At 33.6% G+C, this 25,227-nt stretch overlaps 1 protein-coding gene across 1 annotated transcript; it reads right to left on the bottom strand.

The window, feature by feature from the left end:
- Positions 1-15,818: 15,818 nt before the first annotated feature.
- On the bottom strand, positions 15,819-24,989 carry LOC117914149 (ankyrin repeat-containing protein At5g02620-like). The gene is made up of 4 exons (XM_034829368.1): positions 24,217-24,989; positions 23,512-24,056; positions 17,191-17,325; positions 15,819-16,609 (listed from the first exon to the last, which is right to left on the bottom strand). The coding sequence occupies exons 1-4, from the start codon at positions 24,965-24,967 to the stop codon at positions 16,022-16,024; spliced, it is 2,019 nt and encodes a 672-aa protein (XP_034685259.1). The 5' UTR covers positions 24,968-24,989; the 3' UTR covers positions 15,819-16,021.
- Between the last annotated feature and the right edge of the window lie 238 nt (positions 24,990-25,227).

Here is a 25,227-nt window from a genome sequence, read left to right as displayed (position 1 = left end):
CTAAGCTCTTATGGTTTTCAAGGGGTTTTTTTTTCTTTGATTTAGTTGTGTAGGATGATTTATGGTAGTGTCTTAATCATTTCTATCAAATTAATTTTTCAAGTAGGCTTTTCATTTTCTCTTAGCTCTTCATTTATATACTTTTCTTGCTATGCCGAGTTGTATATGTCATAGGGTAGATACTCATTCTCTAAAGCTAAATAGTCCTAACATTGGATTTCCTATGAAGGGTCTATTTAAATTTGATGACCCTCTAGTTTAGTGTTTCTACAATGAGGAGAGTTGGGATCTCGATCTATTATTATTGTTTTAGTGAACGTCATGTGGAGATTGAGTGTGTGCTTCCTCTCGAGTCTTTTTATAATAATATGTTCCCTAAAATTTTTCGTGCCTATCACTAGGAGCCTCTAACTTCACTTTCTTAGGTTGCCTATTCCTATTATGTTCAAATGTTCTACATGAAAATCAACTTCCTTGTTCCTGGTCTATCATTTTGGGTTAATATATATGGATAGACTATTTTGGTCACTACTCTTGCCATTCGTTGTGTTCTTAGGAAGCCTCTTCTTCTTGAATCTTTTCCTCATTTTTCTACTAAAGTTCAAGCATTGACTTGCTCTAAGCTCATTGAGATTGCCATGAACATATATTAAGAAGGCTAGCGATCTTCCAATTTATATTACTTTGGTTGGATTTACCAAGCCAACTTAGGTCTTTGCTACGTACATTCTTCACTTATACCTTTTATATGTCTTTCCATCGTACTCAGATTCCTCGTTTGGCAACTCATTTTATTCATGCTATTATGTTAAGACAACCCACCGACATCTCCAAGGTTATATTTGATATTATGGCCACTTATCGTGAGCTTACCCGACTTGGGAATTTACCATTTGCTCTTGTCATCTTACATATTATGGTTGAGATAAGATTTGACATTCAACATGAGCTATAAGTGCTTGGCCTGTGTGCTCCCATTGATGAAGGTGTTGAACCGCCAATTTTCGTAAAAGTTTAAACTTGAAGGATTTGGGTTCAATATGCATATTATTCTTCCTTAACAAATGGCTCGCGGTCCAAGTATGTGAGTCACACCCATGGTGTGATGGATACCTCTCTTGTTGATGAGAAGGATGAGATCATGACTATTAAGCAAGGGGTTGAGCACTTGGGTCCCTATGCTCATGGGTAGGGTAGTCGAGGTTGCTCTACTAGTTCTTCCCATGCTAGTTCTAGACTTCTGAGCTTTCTGGTAGCTCCACTCTAAATCGTGTTCCGATTTCCATCAATTAGCTATGTATGCATGTGGATGCTTGCCTTGATCACGTGGATGCTTGCATTGATAGTTGGTAAACACACAAGGATTCATGATAGATGAGCTCTAAGGCCACTCATAGTACATGGATGGTCATTTAGCTTCCATTTTTGCATCGATAGCTTCTCAGTCGAGCTCAAACACACGTTGTGCTCCACCATCGACCCTAAGTAGTGATAGTTAGTCAGTGGTTGTTGTTGGTAATTTATATATATATATATATATATATATTATTTTGGATTTGGGGCAAATGTTTTGATTTAGTTGATTGTATCCTGAACCAATCACGCAGGATGAGGTAATATACAATGAAAACATGAATTATACCAAAATTCAAAACAAAATAAGAGAAATCGGAAAATACACAGGATATTTAATAAAAAATTTTAAAGAAAATGAACATAAAAATTTAAATTACATATCTTAAAAAACATACATATTAGGATAAACAGGGACGAAATATCTTGCAATGGGAAAGGCAAGGAAAGCTTTGAAGAAAGCTTTAGACTTGAAGGTTTACATGATGAGAGAGAAAAAAAAAAGAAGAAAGAGCTTAAGATGGGAAGAAGAGTGAAAAATGAATTGTCTTAAATCCTTAATTTCCTTCTTATACTGTCTAACTTCTTCTTGAATATCCTTAATGGTTACGTCTTTGGTAGACTGTTGGTTAAATCTTGTTAAGATTTCATTTAAGTTATAAGGATTTACTGTCTTCTTAACCTCTTACTTACCAACAGATTTCTTAAAAACTTCATAACGATCTTGCTTAGTTTTTTCATCTTCAACTTTCCTTAAAACATCTAGGACAAGTCCTTGATCTTGGCTTATGACATATATAGTCTTAGGTTGGCAATCACAATTACCCTTAATGCATTCTTCTTGGTCACTAGAAGTTTGGCTTGAGATCTCACCACTACTATCTAGTTGATTAATATCATCTTCATTGTCTGAATCAATCCTTGATTCAGATTCTGATGTGTTTAACATTACTTCATAAAGCATATCTTTTAAGTCTTCTGAGACATTCAGGTTATTAATTTTCTGTCTAACCCTATAATCTTTCTTATAGTGGCCTACCTTGCCACACTTAAAGCAAACTGGCTTAGATTGTGGAGGGAGTTCTAGTTTTTTCTAGGCTTCCTTGTTCATCCTTCTTTGGATGTGCCTTGATTGCTTAGTTTCATTCATTCTATACTTTCCATGAGTACCTCTCTTACTATGATAGAACTTTTCTTTACTAGATTTTCTGCTTACTTCTTTCTTACGTTGCTTAGAGAGGGGTTTAGTTTTTTTTTGGTTGAATCCAAATTGGCTACAAAATGAGCCAAATTCATTCATGTAGATCCTCTGTTCATTTTTCATTTGTTGCTTAAGCTTAAAGTCATTACACAGTTTAATTCCTTCTTCTGTGACAATGCTTATGATTTCTCCATAAGTGCTTATCATAAGGGATTTGTCCATTAAACTATTCCCTTATCTTAATCCTAATTCTCTCAGAGAAAAGTTAGGTAGTCCTGAGTTGAAATTTTCTTTCCTAAAAGACTGATTGCAATCTGATTTTAGCATGACTTTGGTTAAGAAAACTTCTCTATACCACCTAAAGTCATGAAGCTTGGGGCACTTAAGGTTGGTTAAGAGATTTGTAGTCTTATCCTTAACTTTGCAAGATCTCCAATGAAGTGCTTTGAAATTGAATAGATTAGAGTAGCCACTACATCCTCTATATCTTGTCCTTCTTCGTCCTTAACCACTTCATTTTCCTCATTAATCCTATAAGCTTTTAGGATACCATTTCTATCCTCAAAAGTGAGATAGTTATCCTACCATCCTTTTAGCTGACCTATAAACCCAGCAACAATTGTCTGAGCTACAGCATGGTCTGACAATCTATTGTTTAACTTATAGGTTGTACTAACCATGGTCATTTCTTGAAGCTTAGTGAGTATGTTATACTCAATCATATCATCTATGTTCCATTCATAGATAGTACCACTAGTGTAGGAAGCTTGAGTATACTGGTTTCTTTCCTCATACTGCATATCAAGAAAGGTTAGTCTAGGGTAGTAATTCCTAGTTCTTGGTGGTTCTTGGTTGTGGATAATCCTCATAACAGTTTGGTTAGGAGGTTCCTTAAAAATCTTCATTAATTCATCAGCCTCTACTTCAGAACTAATTTCTCTCTTAACCATATTGATTCTCCTGTGAGAAGACTGAGGTGTCTCTGGGACAATAAGGTTATCCTTGACCTTTTGGCTTATTCTATCAATAAAAGCTTGATCAATATGGGGATTTTCCTAGAATTTCTTAGAGAATTCAAAAGGCTTAAATAAAGGCTTATTATCTTTCTTAACAAATGAAGTCTTAATGTGATCTTGGGTTTCAACGATCTCCTCAACCCTATTGAGTTGATCATCTATAGTCTTAAGAAACGTGTTAATGTAGTTGTTTTGTTCCATGATTCTTCTAACGTCAACAGCATTAGCAGTTCCTTTATCATCTGGTTTAGTCTTAAAAGGTGAAGCTTTGACTATGGTTCCATTAATGTTCTTTTCTATATATCTTAGTTTCTGGAGGGTGGATGGATTCTATGACAGTCTCGTCACTAGTTTTCCATATCTTATTATTTGTTGATGTGTTATTGACACGCTTACTAGGGTAATCTGGAAATTCCTCTTATTTGAAGAGTTCGAACTAGGTCCAATACTTAATGTTCTTCTTTTCTTGTCTTAAGTAAGTACAGAATTCTTCTTGGTAGAGGGTTCTAATGTCCTTAGGGACCTTGCTAAAGAACCAAATTCTCCTTTCCTTATTGACTTCAGAATAGAAGTCTTTCCTTAAGAGATCCTTATTAATCTCAAAGTCCTCCTCATCAAGGCTTACAGTGTTAATCATCTGAGAATAAGTAGGAGACATATCAAGAGATTCATCTTGATGTGATTCTTGAGTAGACTCCTTTTCCTCCGTGTAAAAGGGTCTGGTCAGATTTGTGTGACTTCTAACACCTATTAGCTTAATATTCTTAGGATTTGCTTAAGTGGATCCTTCTTCTATCCTAGTGGTTTTTACTGGGATAGATGAACTTGAAGCCCTAAAGGGTTCATAATCTGAAATTCTAGGGTTGCTAGAATGACGAAAAGAGTTGGAGAAAATCGTATCTCCTCCTCCATCGGGATATTGAACAATCTACTCAATCATTTCAGATCTTTGCTCTATGGCTGGGACAACATTAGCAAAATGCCAAGTTTCTGGAAACTCAACCTCATTCCACATGATCTTTTTGGGGATTATGAAATTTGACTTGTTTAGCATATCTGAGTGGGAGAGAGTAGTCTCACCATTGGGACTGGTGCATAGTGCTCGAGATCCAACGCTTGTAGTCATACTCTTATAGGCAAATCTAGTGATGATGAAAATAGGACTATTTCCTTCCTTAAACTTAAATCCATGGGTCTTAATATGGAGGACAACCGAATCTAAGATGTCAGCATCTCTTAATCTAATTGTGAAGTTAGGGAAACATTGGAAATAAATAGGACCATCATTCAATCTGCTTGGACTGCTCCATTAATAGAATCTCGATAATCAAGATGTCTATTATCCCTTAAACACATGACAATAGAGGTGTTTAGACCTAGTCTTGTCAAAGGCTTAGTAGCAACTTGAATCATACCAAAGTGTATGAAGTTGTAATCACGCTTATGTTTCTCTATGGATTTACTATCCAAGAGTCTTATCACTTGATCGTCTTGTTTTAAGCTTATGGACTGTTCAAAGCTCCTAATGGTGTAGTCTGTAAAGAACTTAAAAGTTCATTTCTTATAAATTTTTTGATTAGACACCTTGGGTAACTTTGAATCATCTAAATCATTTTGGATCTTAGGATAATTGATCTATTCACTATTTGCTACAGCGTCTTGAGAATTTGTGGATTTCCTAGACATGGTTCGAAAAATTGAACTCATTTTAAGGTTTTAATCTAGAGCCTAATAGCATATTAACAAACCTAGAGATCAATCACCCCAACCCTTTTACAGCCCTAACAAATGCCTATCTCCGGCTAACAACGGGCTCAACCCAGCAGGGATCGCACTCAGGCACATTGCTACTTTTCCTAGGATAGATAAAAAGCTCAAAACAAACCCGACTTTCCTTCCCGTGGATATATATATATATATATATACACACACATATTGGATGATGTTTATTTTTCTATCTATGCATTTTGGACTATGATTGGACATGAGCATTTGTATCTATTCCCACAAATATCTTTTCACGAGTATTCTTAGTTTAGTGTGTAGAACATAGGTTTCCATAATTTAGAAGTCATTTGATACAATGTGGACATTGAATATCATATTAGTTAGGACAAGTTATATTGAGAAATTTGTAAACTCTATTTGAAGATATTATGAGGTCTATGTAATTTGTATTTTGTTACAAAATTGCCCAAGTGGTAGATTGTTGGAGCCTTAGGTTATTTACCTTAAGTTGGCAATTTCGTTCCTTTCATCCTGACTAAGAGTACTTTATATATATTTACCGTGACTTACATTCCATTGAAAATTAAATATCTCTGCAAGGTCAACCAAGGATAACATAGAAAGGTTCGTAAAGGCTAGTAGTTTAAAACAAGCTGTATATTGTGCACTATAGGATATTTAAATTGAGCTTCAAGTTATATGTTTAAAAAATTGAGTGGTCAAAGCTCCACTTAAGTGCTTCTTGAGAGCGTTGAAGCACTACGCTTAGCTGATGAAAAGGAATGCTCAAGCATTAGGAGTGCTCAAGTGCCCTTAACTAGCGCTTGAGCATTCGTAGCTAAATCTCCAAAAATTAAATATTGACATATTTTAATTATTTTCATTTTTAAATTTGGTTATTAGAAAATTAGGGTTCTTGTCCACTAAGGTTTTGTTCCTAGCTATATATGATACCTAGAAAATCTCCTCAGGATGTGAATTTTGCAAAAATATTATTAGCCTTTTCATATCTTGATACTCTCAATACGGTTCATGAATTCTTGTTTGGTTCAAGAGAGAGATTTCCATCCCCTCAAGGTATTGCGTCACAAACAGGAGGACCGTTATAGGCTTTGGGGTATAAGTCTTAAGGATAGTTTCCGCTAGGTAATTTTATGTACTTTTCCTTCAATATAGTAGATTTGAGCTCTACAATCTCTAGACTTCATGGTTTTTACATCCAAAAAGTCTTTGGTACACGTATGCCACTTGTTTTCATATACAATTCAATTTCTATCCTACTTCTTATCTTCTTAAAAGAAATATAAAAATAAAAATTATGTGATAAAAATAAGGACTACCCATTCACCCCTTCAAGGTAGTTTCATAACAAGATCTCATGCAAACTTTCACATATAATTGAAGTGACGTGAGACTTTGCCTTTTTCACGGAAATGTCCTCCTTGGCCCTAGAAATTATGTCGCAAGCTGTCAAGTTTTCGTTGTTGTGCGCTTTCTTATCCGCTTTCCCATTGAATAAGAACAAAAAATCTGAAATCTGATAAGAAAGAGAGCAGGTGGATGGGCGTGTTTCCTTGAGCATCTTTCTCATTTACAAGTCCTGTGGCTGTTAACCATTCATTGTCAAGGTAATCACTAGGCTTATAATCATGGTCTCCCTTTTTCATCATGGAAAAGTGGAAAAAATTATGGCCATCATTATCGACCTGCTCGCAACAATCTGAAGAGTGAAATAGGAGCTCTTCTATTATATCTTTATGATGGTGGAAAGATGCAATATGAAGGCAGTCTTGCTCCCATCTTTGGTCCCAAGTTAGACTACACCCTTATCTGATTTCTCTAGCAGTTGCCTCACTATTGTTGGATTACAATTTCTCTCGGCAGCACAACGAAGTGGAGACCACCCTTTCTCATCTACTTTAGTTATAGCCGGATTCCATTCCAATATATCCTTCGTCATTTCTGATAAATGGATGAATGAAAAAAGAGATCAAAAGAAAGAAAGAAAAACGAACAGAATAAATAAAGTCACATCTACTAAGGCATTTCCCCCTTTAGTCTAAATATGTGAAAATAACATAATCACTCCATGTTATGATCATACTACCATGGTTATTGCGGATTACAGCACCATGCAAGGCCGTTCTACCCATGAAGCCACCATAGGCTGGTGAAGTGCGAGTTTTATGACTTTTGTCTATGATAATTTTCACAACTCTTCTAAATCCTCTCTCAGCAGCCATGTAAAGAGGAGTACCACCAGAAACATTAGCCGCATAGGTAAACTCAGGCTCTTTCTCAATCAATAACTCCACCACAGAAGATTGCCCATATCGCACTGCCTCATGCAAGGCTGTGTCTTTCTCCTTATTTGTCATCCTCAACATTAACTTATCTGCTCCAGTCCCAGTTTCAATATCTGTAGGAAGTGCTTTTGCAGCGTCTAAAAGAGCTTTCACAACCTCCAAATGCCCTTCCCTTGCTGCAGGGTGAAGCGGAATGTCCCCTTTCAGATTAGGGCGTTATGAAGATGAAGGCAACGTAAGGATCCAATTCACACACTCTGCTCGACCGGACTGGGCTGCGATGTGGAGTATGGTGTTTTGCTTTGGGGTTAATTGGAATAGTAAGTCATGGTTTGAAATATTTTTGAGGACTTCAGTGTTCTCCTTTGCTGCCGCCTTGTACACGTCCGCATCCATGCCTGTGACAACAGTTTGGCTGCCATCTCCATTTGCAGCCTGGTTGGAGATCTGGGCTGGCTAGCATCTCGAGCTACAACCTGATTGGAATTAGAATCCAAGTTAAGATTCCGCCATTCGAAGCACCCAGCTGATCCATTAAGTGTTTATGGGTTGGAAGTGAAGTGAAGTGATCGACCCTCTCAACCACAATATTGATTCCATAATGAGGCCAATGTTTGTGTTAATAGCAGCATAAACAAAATTTAATTTAATAAAGAATGTAAAAGCAAAAACTTCATCTCTTATATTTTTGTTTAATAAATTTATTTAACTGTTAATAAGATTTTATTTGTAAGTACTTTTATTATTTTAGTACTAAAATAAAAGTTATTATATAAAAGCTAAACGAAAAGAAGAGAACACAAATAATAACATGAAATTCAACAAGTCATCTGTTATCTAACAAGAAGTCTTGTCTATCATCTGTTGTTATCCATTTGTTTGGGTTATTTAATGGAATCTTTGTATCATTTTATTAAATAATTTTTATTGGATATCTTGTAGCATTTGAAAGTGTCGTTAGTTAACTATCGAGGGTGAAAGATGTGTGGTGGATGGAGAAGGGGTTATATATGGAAGTTACTTCAAAGTATTTTAAAAAATATAATACTTTCTGAAAATAAATAAATGAATAAAACTATTTTCAAATATATGATGCTTTTTATAACATCAATTAAAAATTATTTTTTGAAAAAGCATTTTTAATTTAAATATGAAAATTATTTTTTAAAGAAAAAAACTTTAAAATTTAATTAAAGATATATAAATACTTTAAAAGTGTCATATTTTAATAAATATTTTTTTAAAAAAAATTACTATATTTTCCTCAAAATCGAAGTGAAGCGCCTCATACGTGTGGCTTGGGAGGTTATCCCCTTTACTGCAAAGATGTGTGGTGGAGAGGAGGTGCATGTGTCCCTTCCCAAGTCTATTCTCTAATATTCTATATTTCAACATTTTATTTTTTATTTTCAATTTCTGTGATTCCCTTTATATGAACTGAACGCTCCCAGCATGTACAATATCTGTGTAAAATGTGGAGGATGCATTTGGTTAGTAGATAAAGCAAAATTTGTTAAATAAGATAAAATAAGACATGCATGTCCTCATGTGTCATTTTCAAAGTAATATCATCTCATATTATATTTAATAAAAATAATATTTTAAAATATTATATTTCATTCAAAATGATATAGGATATTATATCTAATAAATTATATAATACTATGGTCATATCTAATTTATAGAAGGATAAAACATATTACACTTCAATGTCGATATTTTTTAAAATAAAAAATATAGTTGCATTCCAATGTTTGCTATTAACAATCATATGACATTTTTATCATGTTTAGTATTATTTAAAAATCATTTCACAATTTATAATTTAGTGTGCATTTGGATACACTTTTTTTGTTTTTAAAAATAAAAAGTAATAAGAAAAGCTATATAAAAACTATAAGCTCTTTTATATATATATATATATAGAGAGAGAGAGAGAGAGAGAGAGAGAGAGAGAGAGAGAGAGAGAGAGAGAGAGAGAGAGAGAGAGAGAGAGAGAGAGAGAGAGAGAGAGAGAGAGAGAGAGAGAGAGAGAGAGAGAGAGAGACTTATAGCTTATATTTTTAAAAGTCACTTTAAAAATTCAAAATTTGAGATTGTAAATTTTTTTAAATCTTATTTTTAATATTATACTATATTTTTAATATTATTATAGGTTATGTTATACACATTTTTTAATTCTATTTTTTTAAAAAAAAATTATTTTCTTTAAATAATTATCTGAATGATATAAAAAAATTAAAAAGTGATAAGAATAAATTTCTAATTTATAAAATATATATATACATATCATATAATGATAATATATAGAGAGGATATTGGTAATAAGTTGTATAAATTACTTTTTTATTTATTTTATCAATGATCTAAATGATGTAATAACTTATTCTTTTCTAGTTAAACATAAGATAAATGTGGGCCCTGCATTTCGGCTCATGCGTTTTTCACTCGATGGCGAGTTCGATTTTTTAATTTGAAAAATGATTTTATTTTTAGAAAATGACTTGAAGTAACCACTTATTTTTGTTTTATTTTCAAAATAAGAAAGAAAACTCTAAGTGTGACTCCTTATTTGGAAAAGGTGGTCTGTAAAAAACCGGATCGGATTCAGAGGTCAGGTTACTTATCGGGAAGGTACGATAAAGACCGTAACACCCTTTTAAGTCCCTAAAGTCAGGTCTCTACTAATAAAATGAAACAATCATGACAATTGATGAGGGAATCAATGAATACTCAGAGTGATCATGCACACGTGAGTATCAGAATATACTTAGAGAATCATCAGAGTGGAAGCGGAGACGTACCTAGGCAATGATCCATAATGCGCTATCAAGAAATGAGGTTAGAGCACAAATGATGAACACAAAACATAGCTCACATGCCAGTAAATCGAATACTAAATCATCACATGTCACAATTCAATCAGACAGATTTTGAAAGGAAACATCCAATAATGTAGGGCCCCCACCAAAGCCCGTTTATTTTGCATGAACCAAATCTGTAAATTCCATCACTAGAAATTACAAAATTTGATTTTTTTCTTATTTTAAAACATTAAAAAAAATGGATGTTATAAAAATAACTTGCCAAAAGGAAAAATAGCAATAGAATTTTATTGAAAGTAGGACTTTGGAACCTAAGAATTCTATGGATGAAAAATTGTGGAGTCGGGATTATTTCTAAAAAAAATCGAGGATCTGGAAAATTATTTAAAAAAAATGAGATCTGAAAAAATTATTGTCAAAGTCAAAGAGGAGAAAAGGGAAGATGTCACGTGACCAAAGGTGGCCATGCAACTGGACACGTGCATGCATGGGACCAGGGTGGAATGAGGGGATTGGATTCTTCAAGAATGGAGGCTGCTTGGAAGCAGTTTGTAGCATCAGCTATTCGTCCATCGTCTCGGTGAGCCATTCCCAGGTAGTACCAAGCCATTCGGTTGGTAGGCTCTATCCTCAATGCATCTGAAAGTAGGCTTCCCACAGCAGGAAATGCCTTCGAGCCCATCTTCAACAACAGAGCACCAATCAAGATCTTGCAAGGCACATAACCCGGATCTAGTAAAAGGGCATTGATATAAGCAGCCAAAGCTTCTTGGATTTGTCCATGACCTTCAAACTTAACACCTTCTGCATGCAGTAATTCCACTGAGTATTCTTTCAACTCTCCAGCTTTTCCACTGACCACCAGCATAGTTACTACCTGAGAAAAGAGCATGAGCAAGGGAATAATCCTTTGCCTTGTAATGCTCAAAGACATGTACAGGCAAGGCATCTGCCGCAAGCTCATCATTATTCCATGTGACTATGCGTACTTCAGGTCTTTGCGCATTTCCCTGGCGTGATGGAATGGTGCTGCTAAATTCCTTCTCTCCATCTTCTTCTCCAGGAATGTAGGCTAGAACAACCAAAGAATCACCAAAAGGAGCAACTTCTGAAATGAAATAGCTGGTTTGAAATGATGCCACAATATCCACGTGGTTCATGCTGGACTTGGAAACATTCCTGTGAGTCCCATTGGTTCCATTGGACTGATTTGCTCTTATTGAAGCAATCTTCACAGATGTTCCCCAACCAATGACCAAGAGAGTATCATCCTGCCACACTAAGTGAGGGACCAAAATCTCGGGACGTGGGCTTCCTCGCGGCCTTTCAATAAATGTTATACGCTGATCATTAGCAGTATCATAAACTTTTACACGTGCATCATTAGCCCAAGCAATGGGACTTGTTCTCCACTTCACTGCATGTATAGGACCTTCACCAGAGTGTAGAACCTGATCCTTGTAACCTAGCCATCTTTTTGTATTATTAAAAATAAATAAAGGACCTGCTAAACCACCAGCAACAAAACTTCTAGATGTCTTTCTTGCATAATCTGGGTCCAGAGCAATGGCCTTCATTAGGCGATGATACTCACACTTCATTTTCTCATCCGTAAAAAGGCTGTTTATTACTACATATCCATCATCTGAACAACTTCCGATATATTCACCTTCTACGTCAAAGCTAAGATCATTGACAGTAGCATTGTGAGCACGGAATTCCTTAACCTGATTGCCATTGTCGCTGGAAGGGCATAGTTTAGTGGGCAGAAGTTGGCAGTGGTGATAAGAATGGAGGGGCTACCGGAGTGGCACCACTTGGGGTCATTGGCGCACTTGAGTTCGAAGCAAGCGCCGCAACAACTGAGTCCGTTGTTGAAGAGTGCTGTGCTCAGTGCAGCTGTGTTCACGCCGTACCCTTGGCTGTAAAGGTTACCGTATCCACAAGCTCCACCCATAGTGCCAGAGGCGTCACTGCCACCGTAGAAGGTGGCGTGAGCACTCTGCCAAGCACCGCCGGAGTAGGCGCCAGGAATTTTAGCTTGAACGAGTGAGAATAACGAGATAAGGAAGCAAAGCAGACCACAACGCCCACAGCCATTTTCCCTCTCACGTCTGAATCAGTGAGTGGTGCTAACATGAGCGCATAAGTGGTGAAGACGGAGTGATTCTGAAGAGAAAACCATTGGACTTCTTCAAAGTCACATTCATACATAGTGAGAACATCATGACAGCTACTAACATTCTCCACCTCTTCACTGCTTCAAGTGTTGCAGAATGGGTGATGAGAAAACCAACAACAGAACGGTGTAGATTGCCATTGACAGCACTCTATTGAACTCTGCTTCAGAGAGAGGAGAGTTCAGAAAGTAAGGAATCATCTGTCTTTTGTTCGGGGTTATATACTTCTTGTGACCTGCATAAGCCCGATGTCCCTGAATTGCATGGCCCATGTTTCCCCCATGAGATGGCATGAAAACATCACTCTTCTCACAAACAATATAGTCAATGGCAGCCATGAAGGAGGCTTTCTTTGAAAATGGCTCTAGTTCACCAGGCAAGGCAAGGTCCTCCTTATTGTAGAAATTAGGAAACTCTCGGGTTAATGGCAGCACAGCTTCTTTCTCGTTGATCGGTATAATATCCTTAGTAACAAACTGATCCAGATCAACCACGGCTGTAGTATTTCCACAAGATACAGCTTGAGCATTACCCGGCTTCTTTCCTATCCGAGATCTTTGCGCAAACCCAAACCATCTGAAGGAGCTTTATTCATCCTCAACACTCATAAGCTTAGTTCTGCGATAGCTTTACCTGAATCCCTCAGGTAGGGACATACAGCCTGATGTACAACAAGGTAGGATACCGAAAACAGGGGAATGGCAAAACAAAACAGAGCACAAACCAATGAAACAAATAAAACAACCAAAGCCATGTTTCATGTTTAGATCAACAGGCTTGGCTGTAGGTGAGTGATCTAGAATACGTTCCATGGAGATAAGAACAAAATAAGACTCCTATATGATGCATAGTGGAAACTAAGACAGAGCAGTATCATTCTCAAATCACCCCAAGGAAAATAGACGAAATAGCCACAATAAAATCCATGGACCAAACAGGAATCATAAAACTGAACGTATAATCGAACAAATCCACAGAAAATATCAAGAAAAAGGGAATGAGACTATAGTGTGATAAAGAAAAACTAAGGATACAGGGCAGTCATACCTCTCTTTTCTTCTCCCTCAAGCTCTCTGTCTTCTCTGTCTCTCTTCAGCTTGCTTCCCAAGCTCCAGAAACTTCCTCCTGCAATATCTCTCCCAATCCACTCACCAAAACCCCTCTCTCTCAGCTGCTACCCTCTCTCAAAACTTGCCTCCCAAAACCAAAAAAAACTCCCCTGCTCCCTTCCAGACTTGCCCCCAAGCCCAAAGGAACCCCCCCCCCCCCCCCCCCCCCCCGAGCTCTCTGCTACTCCTCACAACAATGACTTGCCTTGGAATCTCTCACCTCTCAAAAAAAAAACTGAATCCCTCCTCATGTAGCCGCTCCCCCCTCAAACTCAGAGCAACATCCTCCCCAAAATATCATCTCTCCCACCCCACGGCCGAAAAGCACCACCTCTCTTTTCCAGAATATCTTTTCTCTCTCTTACGCACCTGCATAACGACCTCAATGCCAAAAGAACCTCCTCCCCCTACGTGTCATCCTCCCATAGCTCCTCAAAAAGCCATGTTGATTCTCTGATGGTTAATCACAAGGCAACACGTGGCTGCCTGCAATGCTGGCACCTGGCTAAAAAATATAACCTGCAGAAAATGAAATGAAAAAACAACGAGCCCAAATGGGGGTCTACAATAAAATATTTTATTTTCTCTCTTTAACATCTCTCATACTACTTATACAACTATATCTAGTTAATATTCCAATATAAGGCATGATAGGTATATAAGATGGATATTATTTTAAAAAACTCATGTAGGAAGCTATATAAAAAATGTTATGTTATAAGTTAAATTTATATATAGCTAGAAACAACAAATACTAACATTTTTCTTAATAGCTAGAGATGCTAATTTTTCTTTCCTGATTGAGAATTACTAAATCTGATGCATGATATCTATGATTTGAATTTTTTATTAAAAAAAAAAAAATCCTCTTAGTTTAATATTTTATTAAAGTTGACTTAGAGAAAAAAATAAACAAAATCACCAAGCCAATTTTGCATAGGAGGATCCTCGAGAAAGAGATCTACGTATGACAAGATTTGTTAAGAGCATGTTTTCTTCTTTAAAATTTGATATGTGATATTAAAAAAAGGCATCTCACATTTATTCTTAAAAACGACTTGTTTTAAGGGAAATTTTTCAAAAACTATTTTGGGTAAAAAGATATGTCAAACTTATTTTTAAAGTCAAAAAACTATTTTCTCTTATAATAAAATTTTCATTAATTGCATATTAAGTTGACATGTTTTCAATACACCAACATTTTAGTCAACTTTTTTCTACATGTGCATTTGTGAATTGACCTTCGTCCAAAGTATCACTACACACCTTTTTATTTGCCTATTTATTTGAAACCTATTATTTATTTATAAAATTAATTTTTATTTATTTAAATTTACTAATCATTATATATATATATATATAAAAGAAAACCCGAATGGTTAAATACTGGAAAAAAACTCAATACCTTAAAAGGATCAAAGTTTGCAAGCCAAGAATGGATTTATCGATTATTTACCTAGCAAAAAGTTGTTAGGCACTCCATTAAGTCCAAAAAAGCCTTTTGAATCTTTGCTAAGTTAATTGAAACAATTTTGATACTTAATTAATTATTGATAATAGAAAGAAAATAATAATAATATATTAAAATAAATAGTGGATTATAAAAAAAATATATATATATATATATAAGTGTATGAATGAAAGACAACCAGAAAATAACACTTCAAATTTTATAAAAAAATAATTTATATAGTAAAGTTCTAATTCTTTAATATCAATTTTATTAGAATCAATCTATAAGATAAAATCTTAATTTCTTTAATATATGTCAAGCTCATTAAAATCAATTTTGACTGCCAATCTTATATACTAATATCAATGGATAAAAATTCCGTTGATAAAACTTATAAAATACGTTTTATAACAAATTTGACTTCACTGATATCGATGAATAAAAAGATAGTTCATAAAATTTTGATGTTATTAATTTAACTTATGAAAAACAGTTTGTAACAAATTTGATTTTATTTATGTGAATTAATTATAATAATAATAATAATAAAAAGTCTTAAGAACTGAAATGATTAATATTACCTTATAAAAATCATTTGTGAAAACAATTTTGATTATATTAATCTCAATGAGTCAACTGCATCCAAATTTACAATAATCACTAATCTTATTCATATATAATCACAGCTCAGACAAGTGAGTACTTCAATTCCAATTCCAAATTCGATGTGAAAATAAAAGACAGTAGAGCATAGTTTTAACTTTCCTTGCTAAGGACTCTTCTTTTTCAATATGAATGGGTTCTCTTCCCTCTCAAAAAAGAGCTCATCCAAAGATCCGAGAGCCCTCATCTACACAAATAAATGGGATATTTTTTCTCTGAGCCAATAGGTTATTCTTGTAAGAGTGCGTTGGAGAGTGATTATAAACCCCCACGGTAGTCTGAATATGATCCAAGCGCCCCAATTTGGAAAAATTTTCGATATAACGGAGAGGAGAAAGCAAGACCAGAGGATGCAAGTGAGAAATGAAAGGGCGGAGAAAGGTGGTAAAACGACGTACAAGCCGGATGCGAAAGCGATCGCCATGGCTTCTATGCCAATTACGGTCAAAATAAAGGCCCATGTAATGTTCTTTGCAAGGTAATCCTCCTGTTGACACACGATCATAATCAAGTGAAGAAATATAGCGCTCAGTGAGGAGAGCAAGGCTATGGTATCCGCCACAACAAATGTTATGAAAGATGCTTTCTTTGATAAAATTGCCTTGCCATTATCATCTTTGTAACCACCGGGCAAGGTGAAACCCGCAGCAAAAGTTACTGTTGTTATAAGAGTAGAAACTAGCAAAAGGGTTCCACCATTTTGTTGTAATTTAGAGATGAGTTTCTCCTTCTGCTTTTTGCTTTCTTCCTCATCCATCAATTGCTCCATTAAATCCTGAAATTGAATAAGAGGAACATTGCAAGTTAACTCAACTAATGAATCAATTTTTGTCACATTCAGTCACTCACTGCTGGGTAAAAAAAGCCATTGAAAATCTGATACAAATGATAAATGCATATCTAACTTAAATACAATAGCAAATCAAGCTTATTTATTCCAAAAGATTGAGGTTAATGGAGTTATTTGTTTGCCCTAAACCTTCCTAATAAAAATAGTATGATGAGTACCAATTTACTTAAATTTCAACACCAATATAAATTATTAAATAAATCCAATGAATTTATTTTTTAACTCATAGATGTTTTGCAATTATATATCTTAATTTTGACAAAAAGGATAAACAAGAGTCTTACTAACAATAATAAATTCTGGTATCGGGATCTTATTCCCGGCATTAGTCAATTGGCTTCAGATGAAAGGATGGTAAGTTTGGGTTCAAGGAATCCAAACATATTTAAAAGTAACAAAACATAGCATATTTCAAAGAAAATATAACTTTTCATTCAAATGAGCACATGCAGTTTGAGACGAGCATTTTCCAAAATACATATAACTGAAGTTATGTGGAGCCTTACCTTTTGCCCTCCCCACAAAATCATGTTGCAGGCTGTCATGGACTCTCTCCGTATTCTCTCTCTGTGTCTCTCGCACAACATCTTCCAACGCAAAGATTTAGCTTCAGGCGTAACATTCTCGAAGTGCTTTAGAATCTGATCCATCAAACATAACCAACCTTTAATTAAATACATCAAATCAAGATTATTTATTCCAAGAGATACGAGATTAATCAAGTCATTTGTTTGTTCTAGTACTTCTTAATAAAAATAGTATGATGAGTGTCAATTTATTTAAATTTGAACATCAACATAAATTATTCAATAAAAATCCAATCAATTTAGAAACAAGGAAAAAACTCTAACTTTCCTTTCATTTTTATTTTTATTTTTTAAACTCTCACAAGTTTTGGAATAGATGTTCTGCAGTTATCTCGACAAGAAAGATAAACAAGAGTCTTGTTAATAACAATAATAATAGTAGTAGTAGGAGGAGGTAAAAGATAAATTAGAAAAAGAATCATGCACCCTTGTTGTCATTCCATGAGGGTAAGAAAAAAAAAACAAAACAAAAGACAAACTAAAATTTTATTAATTCTTTATCTAATTCATCCTCTACTACTTTAAAATGTGATAAAAATAGTTAAAATGTGGAAAAGCAAAAAAAAATTCTTGATGCTGTGTTTGGTTCTTGAGAAATCTTAAGACTATTTTGGTCATCGAAAACCAAAAAAAAAAGAAAAAATGCAAAAACAATTCCATGAGGCTATGTTTATTTCTAAAAAAAATGTGAGAGAAAGTATCAAGAGAAGAAAATAAAGAAGAAAAATAGAGTGAAATAAACACAGTCTTAGTGTTTTTCATGAACAAAATATAGTATGAGAAGAATCCATGAAAATATATAAAATAAAAAATGGAAAAAATAAAATAGTTTCCTTAGAAAAAGTGGAAATTTTTTGGAAAGAGCGCATTTATCAAGAATTTAATTTTTCTCTCAACTTTTTTATGAGCAATAAAATAAAAGAAAATCTTATAAATTGTTCTTATCTTTTTATTTTCTTCTCTTTTTCCTTTTCCTTTCCTCAAATTAATCTTAAACAACATTTGATTTTGGAAAGTAAGGGGAAAAAAAATTAAGAAAAATGGTTTTTTTTTCTAACATTTGGATACAAGTGAAAAAATGATAAGAAAAACATTATTAAAGAAAGATATTAATGATTTTTCTTCCCATTTTCATTTTTTTATGAAAAAAAAAAAATCATGCTAAGTACATTCCTCTTAAATTTAAATTTCTTTTGCTTAATTTTTCAATGAACAATGAAAAGAAAGAAACATTTTATAATTATTTTCCTCTATTTCCTTCTTTTCCTTTTCTCTATTATCCTATCTTGAAACTTTGGAGAGAAGAAAATAAAAAACTAGCTAATGCTTCGGTGATGGATCTTATTCCCAACATGAGTCGATTGGATATGGATGAAAGGATGGTAAGTTTAGGTTGAAGGAATAATTCTTACCAATAAGATTCATACTAATAACAATAACAACGATGACAATAATGACAGGTTAAAGATAAAAAGAAAAAGAATCACCCTCATACTCCTTTATTTTGACCCTATTTTTTCATTTATGAGGTATACGTAATAATTCCAAAGGGAAAAATGAAAAAAAAATAAAAACAATAAAATTTATTCTTTATCCTACATATATTCACCTTCTAGTATTTCAAAATGTTACAAAAACAAAATAAAAAAGCTATGGAAAAGGAAATATCTTCTTGATGTTATGTTTGGCTATTGAGAAGTGTTAGGACTATATCTGCTTCATGAGAAATGATATGGAAAAAAAGGCTAAGGTTATGTTTGATTCCTGTAAAATTTGAGAAAAAATGGCAAAGAAAGATGATAGAGAAGAAAAATAGAAGGAAAAAAAAAGTGAAAAAAATAAATTTAAAATTGATAAATTATTTTTACATGGTTCTTCAAATTGATCATTTCACTTTATTTTATTTTTCATATAAAAATTGAATAATTTGAAAATGTGTAAGTTTTTAATAATTTTAATTATATTTAATTTTCTTTCTTATTTTTTATTGTATACAAAATATGATAGAGTTATTCTTTTTAGTATTTTTTTTTCCTTAATTTTTTTCTAGAACAAACTAGAGCCTAAGAAATTGATATTCATATATTTGAATACCCTGTAAAAAAAATATAAGACAATACAAAAAAATAATAAAAGATTTCCCTTCCTACTTTCCTTAGAAAAAAATGGGGAAAACTTAGGAAAAGTGCATGTGTCAACAATTTAATTTTTGTTCCTTTAATCCTAGCTTAGGACTTTTTATAGTTATTGGACTTATACTCTATTGAAGATTTAAGTTTATTGTAGGGTCAACCAGGGATAGTATAAGTATAGAAAGGTTCGTAAAGGTTTAATAGTTTAGAACAAGTAGCATAATGTGGACTTTAAGGTGTTTAAATTGAGTTTCAAGTTGTATGTTTAAAAAAGAAATAACTTATCATGGAGTGACACTCACTCAAATCATAGTGAATCTTCAAACCTTGGAGATTATAGGTATGATCACAACGATTATCTTGCATTTGTTGATTTTATTAAATTTGATAATAACTCTTTGAATGATAGTGATTTTAATGATGTTGTATGTAAATTTGATGATTTAGCTTAAGCATACCAAAACTTGTTAAATGAGTGTCTAAAATGAACGTAGGAAAGTATAAAAGTTGTTAGCCCAAGGGTTCTCCTAATCGGGTTTTGATGACAACAAACCATGGTTAAGTGACTAATTAGTTTAATGGTTAAGAATCTTAGGTATAAATTCGAAAATTCATCAAATGACCAAATGGATACTAGATCGAGACTTTTGGAAGAATTTTGATCATAGGAAATGAATGTAAGATGAATGCATGGGTGGACTTAAGTTTTTCATACCATTTCATGCATCTTTGAAAACTCGGTTTATCCTTTAAATTTTCGATTTCATTAAAACTCGAGTTTTATCAAATGTACCTTAGGCAAAATGTTTTAAAATTGGCATATTAATTCACCTAAAGACCTTGCCTAAGTGTTAAAAAATAAAGTAATTAAAAAAAATAGGTTTTCAGGGCCAAAAGACTGAACCAATCGAGGCTGTGGCCAACCAGCTCAACCAGTTGGGGAACAGGTTGACCAGTTGCCCTTGTCCGATCGAGGTCCAGTCGAGGGGTGTCAAAAACACTCTTTCTCATCCAATAGCCTCCTCTTCCCAGTTGAGGTTCACCCTTTCCCGATCGACTTCCGATTGAGGTCTGATCGAGACAACGGTAACCTGTCAAAGCATTAAATGCTCCAACGGCTAGTGATTCGGTCAACCCCCAGCTTGACTGGTCGAGGTTACCTTTTGCTGTTTTTGGCTCTCGAGCTTAGAAACCTATAAATTGAGAGCTCCACTTCATTTATTAACAAGAGAACACTTGCAATCAATTTTTTTCTACCTATCTGTTCTTGGCCTAAAAACTCTCATTTCTTTCTTAGTGCAATAAAAATCATCACTTGCATATCTTTGATTGCTAGTACTAGAGGTAAAATTTTGTGTTTATAAAAAACTACTAACATGATCATCCGTAGCTTCCATAACACCATACCTTCTCATAACACTATAATTTCTCATAGCTTCCACTTTTACAAGACTATATGGATATTAGGTCTTGGATAGATTAGTGAAAATCGTCTCAGGTAAATATATAATATATATTGTAAATAATGTAACCAATCTTATCATTGAATCTGATTGCTATGATTGAGAGTATGATCTATGACTTCCAATTTTATAATTAAGTGTCTAAAAAATTACTAACATGATCATTCATAGCTTCCATAACACCATAATTTGTCATCACATTAACTTCCAATTTCATAACAGAAACAACTCTATCAACATTATCAAATAACAAATAAAGATAACATTATCATCAAACAAATTTAAAATCAAAAGCTATATTTAGAAAATCAAATCCAAACCAAAAATAATCATTAGATGGAAAAAAATCAAGTTGAAATGGATAAAATTTGAAGTGGCATATGAAGTTGGAAATTAGGATTTAAATATCCGAACAAAATTGAGTTTTTTAATGAAGTCCTAAAATATTAGGACTTCATTAATTTTTTTTATATTATAGCAATTTTTGAGTAAAATTATATTTTTAATATTTTAAAATAAAAATATTTAAAATTAAATGAATAAATAAATAAATTAAGAATGAAGTGATAGTAATTTTTAAAAATAGCATTAATGAGATAAATATAAAAAGTAGATAAAAATAAAATGATAATATATATTTAAAATAAAAAATAAATTAAAAATGAATAATTTAAAAAATATATTTAAAAAAAAAAATCTCTTCTCCGAGATACCTCTAATTTTTTTACAGCTTTCTTCGGTTGCTCCATGCATCACTACATGCTTGATTTTTTTCGCATCACCTCTAAATTGATATATCGCCAATATTTCATCGATATTATCAATATTTTATCGAAATTCCCACTAATCGATAATTGGTGCTCAATATCGTGTTGAGCACCACTAAATATATATCGATAATATTTCATTGAAAAAATCCAAAATTTTAATCAAAGAAAAAACACATATTGAAGACACATAGAAAAGAAAAAAAAATTAAGAACAATAATTTTCTGATTTTTGGTTTATAATAGAAAAATAAAATCAAAATAATTAAAATTAATTAAATTAATTATATACTTTAAATTATTTAATTTTTATATAAATAAAGAAAATAAATGAAACGAGTTTAAAAAAGTAATTGAAAACAATTTATTAATTTAAAATTTATTTTTTAAAATTTTCTTTAGTCTTTTTTATTTTATTTTTCTGTTTTTCCCCCTTTGTTTTGTTTTTGTTTTTTGTTTTTGTTTTTTGTTTTTTTTTTTTAAGTTTCCAAAAATAAAACTCAACCTTAGAAAACTAACACAAAATTAAAAAAAAAAGGTAAAAATAAATAAATAAATAAATAAGAAAGGCAAATTGAACAGCTTCACATATATCAAAATTCAAGCTAATGTGGATTTCCTTTAGGCATGAGTAGAAAACTGAAGAATAATGTGAGGAAAAGAAAAAAAAACTGAAGAATCGTAAAAGGAAAATAAATTAAACAAAAAAAAAGGTTAAAAATTAATAAATTATATTTCTATATTATTTTAAATTTTTATATAAAAATCAAATAATTTAAAAGCATATAAATTTCTAAATAATTTTAATCACATTTTTTATAATAAAGTCAAATATAATAAAATCACTTTCTTCCACATTATTTTTTCTTTATTTAACATTTTCAAACCACCAAATATAGCCTTTAATTTCTATTGCCAGCTCATGTACGACAATTGTGGAAAGGACGGCAAACACCTCTAAGTTAAATATGATAGGATACGTTGATTACTTGTGTGGTGGAGAGGACGCGCTCACCATTTTTTTTTTTTATAAATTCCTTGAGTGGTCGGGAAAAAGTTGGTGAGTGATAATTGCTGGAAAGAAAGAGAACGAAGAGGCTGGGAAATATTTCCAGAAAAGCTTCATATCATTGTAGTATGCTTTAGAACTCTGATTTGTCCATGTATATATATATAGTTTTGATAGCTGTAAAAATTATGTTTCAAACATACATACAACACACTGTTTCCTACTTATCCTACGCACACAGCACCTTTTTTGAACTTTCTTGCAATGTTATTCACGTGATTTCCCGTCTGATACCAAAACGGACAAGGGAATACCTGGACGGATGTTGTTGCCTCCAATAAAAGGTTTTTGTCCCTATATATATATATATATATATTATACCTAGAAAATCAAGTTCCCCGGAATGTGAATATTGCAAAAGGATTATTAGCCTTTTCATATCTCAATACTCTGAATACAAATCATGAATTCTGGTTTGGTTCAAGAGAGAGATTTGCATCCCCTCAAGGTATTGCATCATAAACATGAGGATTGGTATAGGCTTTGGGATATTAGTCTTAGGGATAAACTTTTATTAGGTAATTCTATGTACTTTTCCTTTGATATAGTGGATTTAATTAGCTCTATAGTCTCTAGACGTCATGGTTTTCACATCCATAAAGTCTTTAGGAGACTTTGTGAATGCTTTTCCATGTATGTATCTTACTTTCATATACGACTGAATATCTATCCTACTTCTTATCTTCTTAAAAAAAATATTTCAAAATAAAAATTATGCAATAAAAAGGACTACCTATTCACCCCTTCTAGGTGGTTTCATAACAAAATATCAAACATTCACGTATAATTGAAGTGATGTGAGACTTTACCTTTTTCTTGGAAATGTCCTCCTTGGCCCTTGAAATTATGTCGTAAGCTGTCAAGTTTTCGCTATTATACGCCTTCTTATCCACATTCCAATTGAATACGAACCGATAATCTGAAATTTGATAAGAAGAGAGCAAGTGGATGGGTGTGTTTCCTTGACCATCTTTCTCATTTACAAGTCCTCTGACTCTTAACCATTTATTTAGAAAGTAATCACTAGGCTTATAATGATGGTCTCCCTTTTTCATCATGGAAAAGTGAAAAACATTATGGCCGTCGTTATCGACTTGCTCGCAACAATCTGGATAGTGAAATAGGAGCTCCTCTATTATGTTTTTATGATGGTGGAAAGATGCAATATGAAGGGCAGTCTTGTTACCATCTTTGATCCCAAGATAGGCTACACTCTTATCTGATTTCTCTAGCAGTTGCCTCACAATTGTTGGATTACAATTTCTCTCTGCAGCACAATGAAGTGGAGACCACCCTTTCTCATCCACTTCTTTAGTTAGAGCTGGATTCCATTCCAATATTGCCTTGGTCATTTCTGATAAATGGATAAATGAAAAAAGAGAGTAAAAAAGAAAGTTCAGAAAAATGAAGAAAATAAATAAAGTCAAATCAACCATGGCAGTTTCCCTTTTAGTCTAAATATGTGAAAATAACATAATCATTGTATTAAACCCTCCGTATTATGAGCATACTACCTTCGTCATTGCAGAGTACAGCAGCATGCAAGGCCGTTCTACCCATGAAGCCACTGTAGGCTGGTGAAGTGCGAGTTTTGTCTAGGATAATTCGCACTATTCCAGTAAATCCTCTCTCAGCAGCCATGTAAAGAGGAGTCCCACCAGAAACATTAGCACGATAAGTATACTCAGGGTCTTTCTCAATCAAGAACTCCACCACATGATATTTCTCATATCGCACTGCCTCATGCAAGGCTGTGTCTTTCTCCTTATTTGTTATCCTCAACATCGACTTATCTGCTCCAGGCCCAGTTTCAATATCTGTGGGAGGTGCTTTTGCAGCGTCTAAAAGAGCTTTCACAACATGCAAATGCCCTTCCCTTGCTGCAAGGTGAAGCGGAATGTCCCCTTTCAGATTAGGGCGATGCAGTAGAGATGAAGATGAAGGCAACCCAAGGATGAAATTCACACACTCCAGTTCATCGAACTGGGCAGCGATGTGGAGTATTGTGTTATGCTTTGGAGTTAATTGGACTAGTAAGTCAAGATCTAAAAAAAAGATTTGGAGGACTTCAATATTCCCCTCTGCTGCCGCCTTGTACACTTTCGCATCCATGCCTGTGATGACAGTGCGGCTGCCATCTCCATTTGCAGCCTGGTTGGAGGTCTGGGCTGGGCTAGGATCTTGAGCTACAACCTGATTGCAATGAGGATCCGTGTCAAGATTCTGAAATTCTGCACTGAGGTTCGAAGCACGCAGCTGATCCATTAAGTGTTTATGGGTTGGAAGTGAAGTGAAGTGGTCGACTCCACTCATCATGTTTATGGCTTGGAAGGTGGTCCCCCTTCGCTGCAAATGAAGTTGTGGTGGAGAGGAGGTGGAGATGTCCTTGCTCTCAAAACAAAATATTGATTCCATAATGAGGTCAATGTTTGTGTTAATAGCAGCATAAACAAAATTTAATTGAATAAAGAATGTAAAAGCAAAAACTTCATCTCTGATATTTTTGTTTAATAAATTTATTTTAC

The sequence above is a fragment of the Vitis riparia genome, chromosome 5 (assembly GCF_004353265.1).
Source record: "Vitis riparia cultivar Riparia Gloire de Montpellier isolate 1030 chromosome 5, EGFV_Vit.rip_1.0, whole genome shotgun sequence".
Lineage (NCBI taxonomy): Eukaryota > Viridiplantae > Streptophyta > Magnoliopsida > Vitales > Vitaceae > Vitis > Vitis riparia.
The sequence above is the reverse complement of the archived record's forward strand: the minus strand, read 5'-3'. Positions and strand labels throughout refer to the sequence as shown.

Excerpts from the sequence above, each read along its gene's own strand:
- LOC117914149 (XM_034829368.1), bottom strand. The coding sequence starts at position 24,967 with ATGGATCAGCTGCGTGCTTCGAACCTCAGTGCAGAATTTCAGAATCTT. Across the intron at positions 24,057-24,216 it reads TGTACTCTGCAATGACGAAG|AAATGACCAAGGCAATATTG; the intron begins GTAGTATGCTCA and ends TCCATTTATCAG. Across the intron at positions 16,610-17,190 it reads TTTTGTGGGGAGGGCAAAAG|GATTTAATGGAGCAATTGAT; the intron begins GTAAGGCTCCAC and ends ATTCAATTTCAG.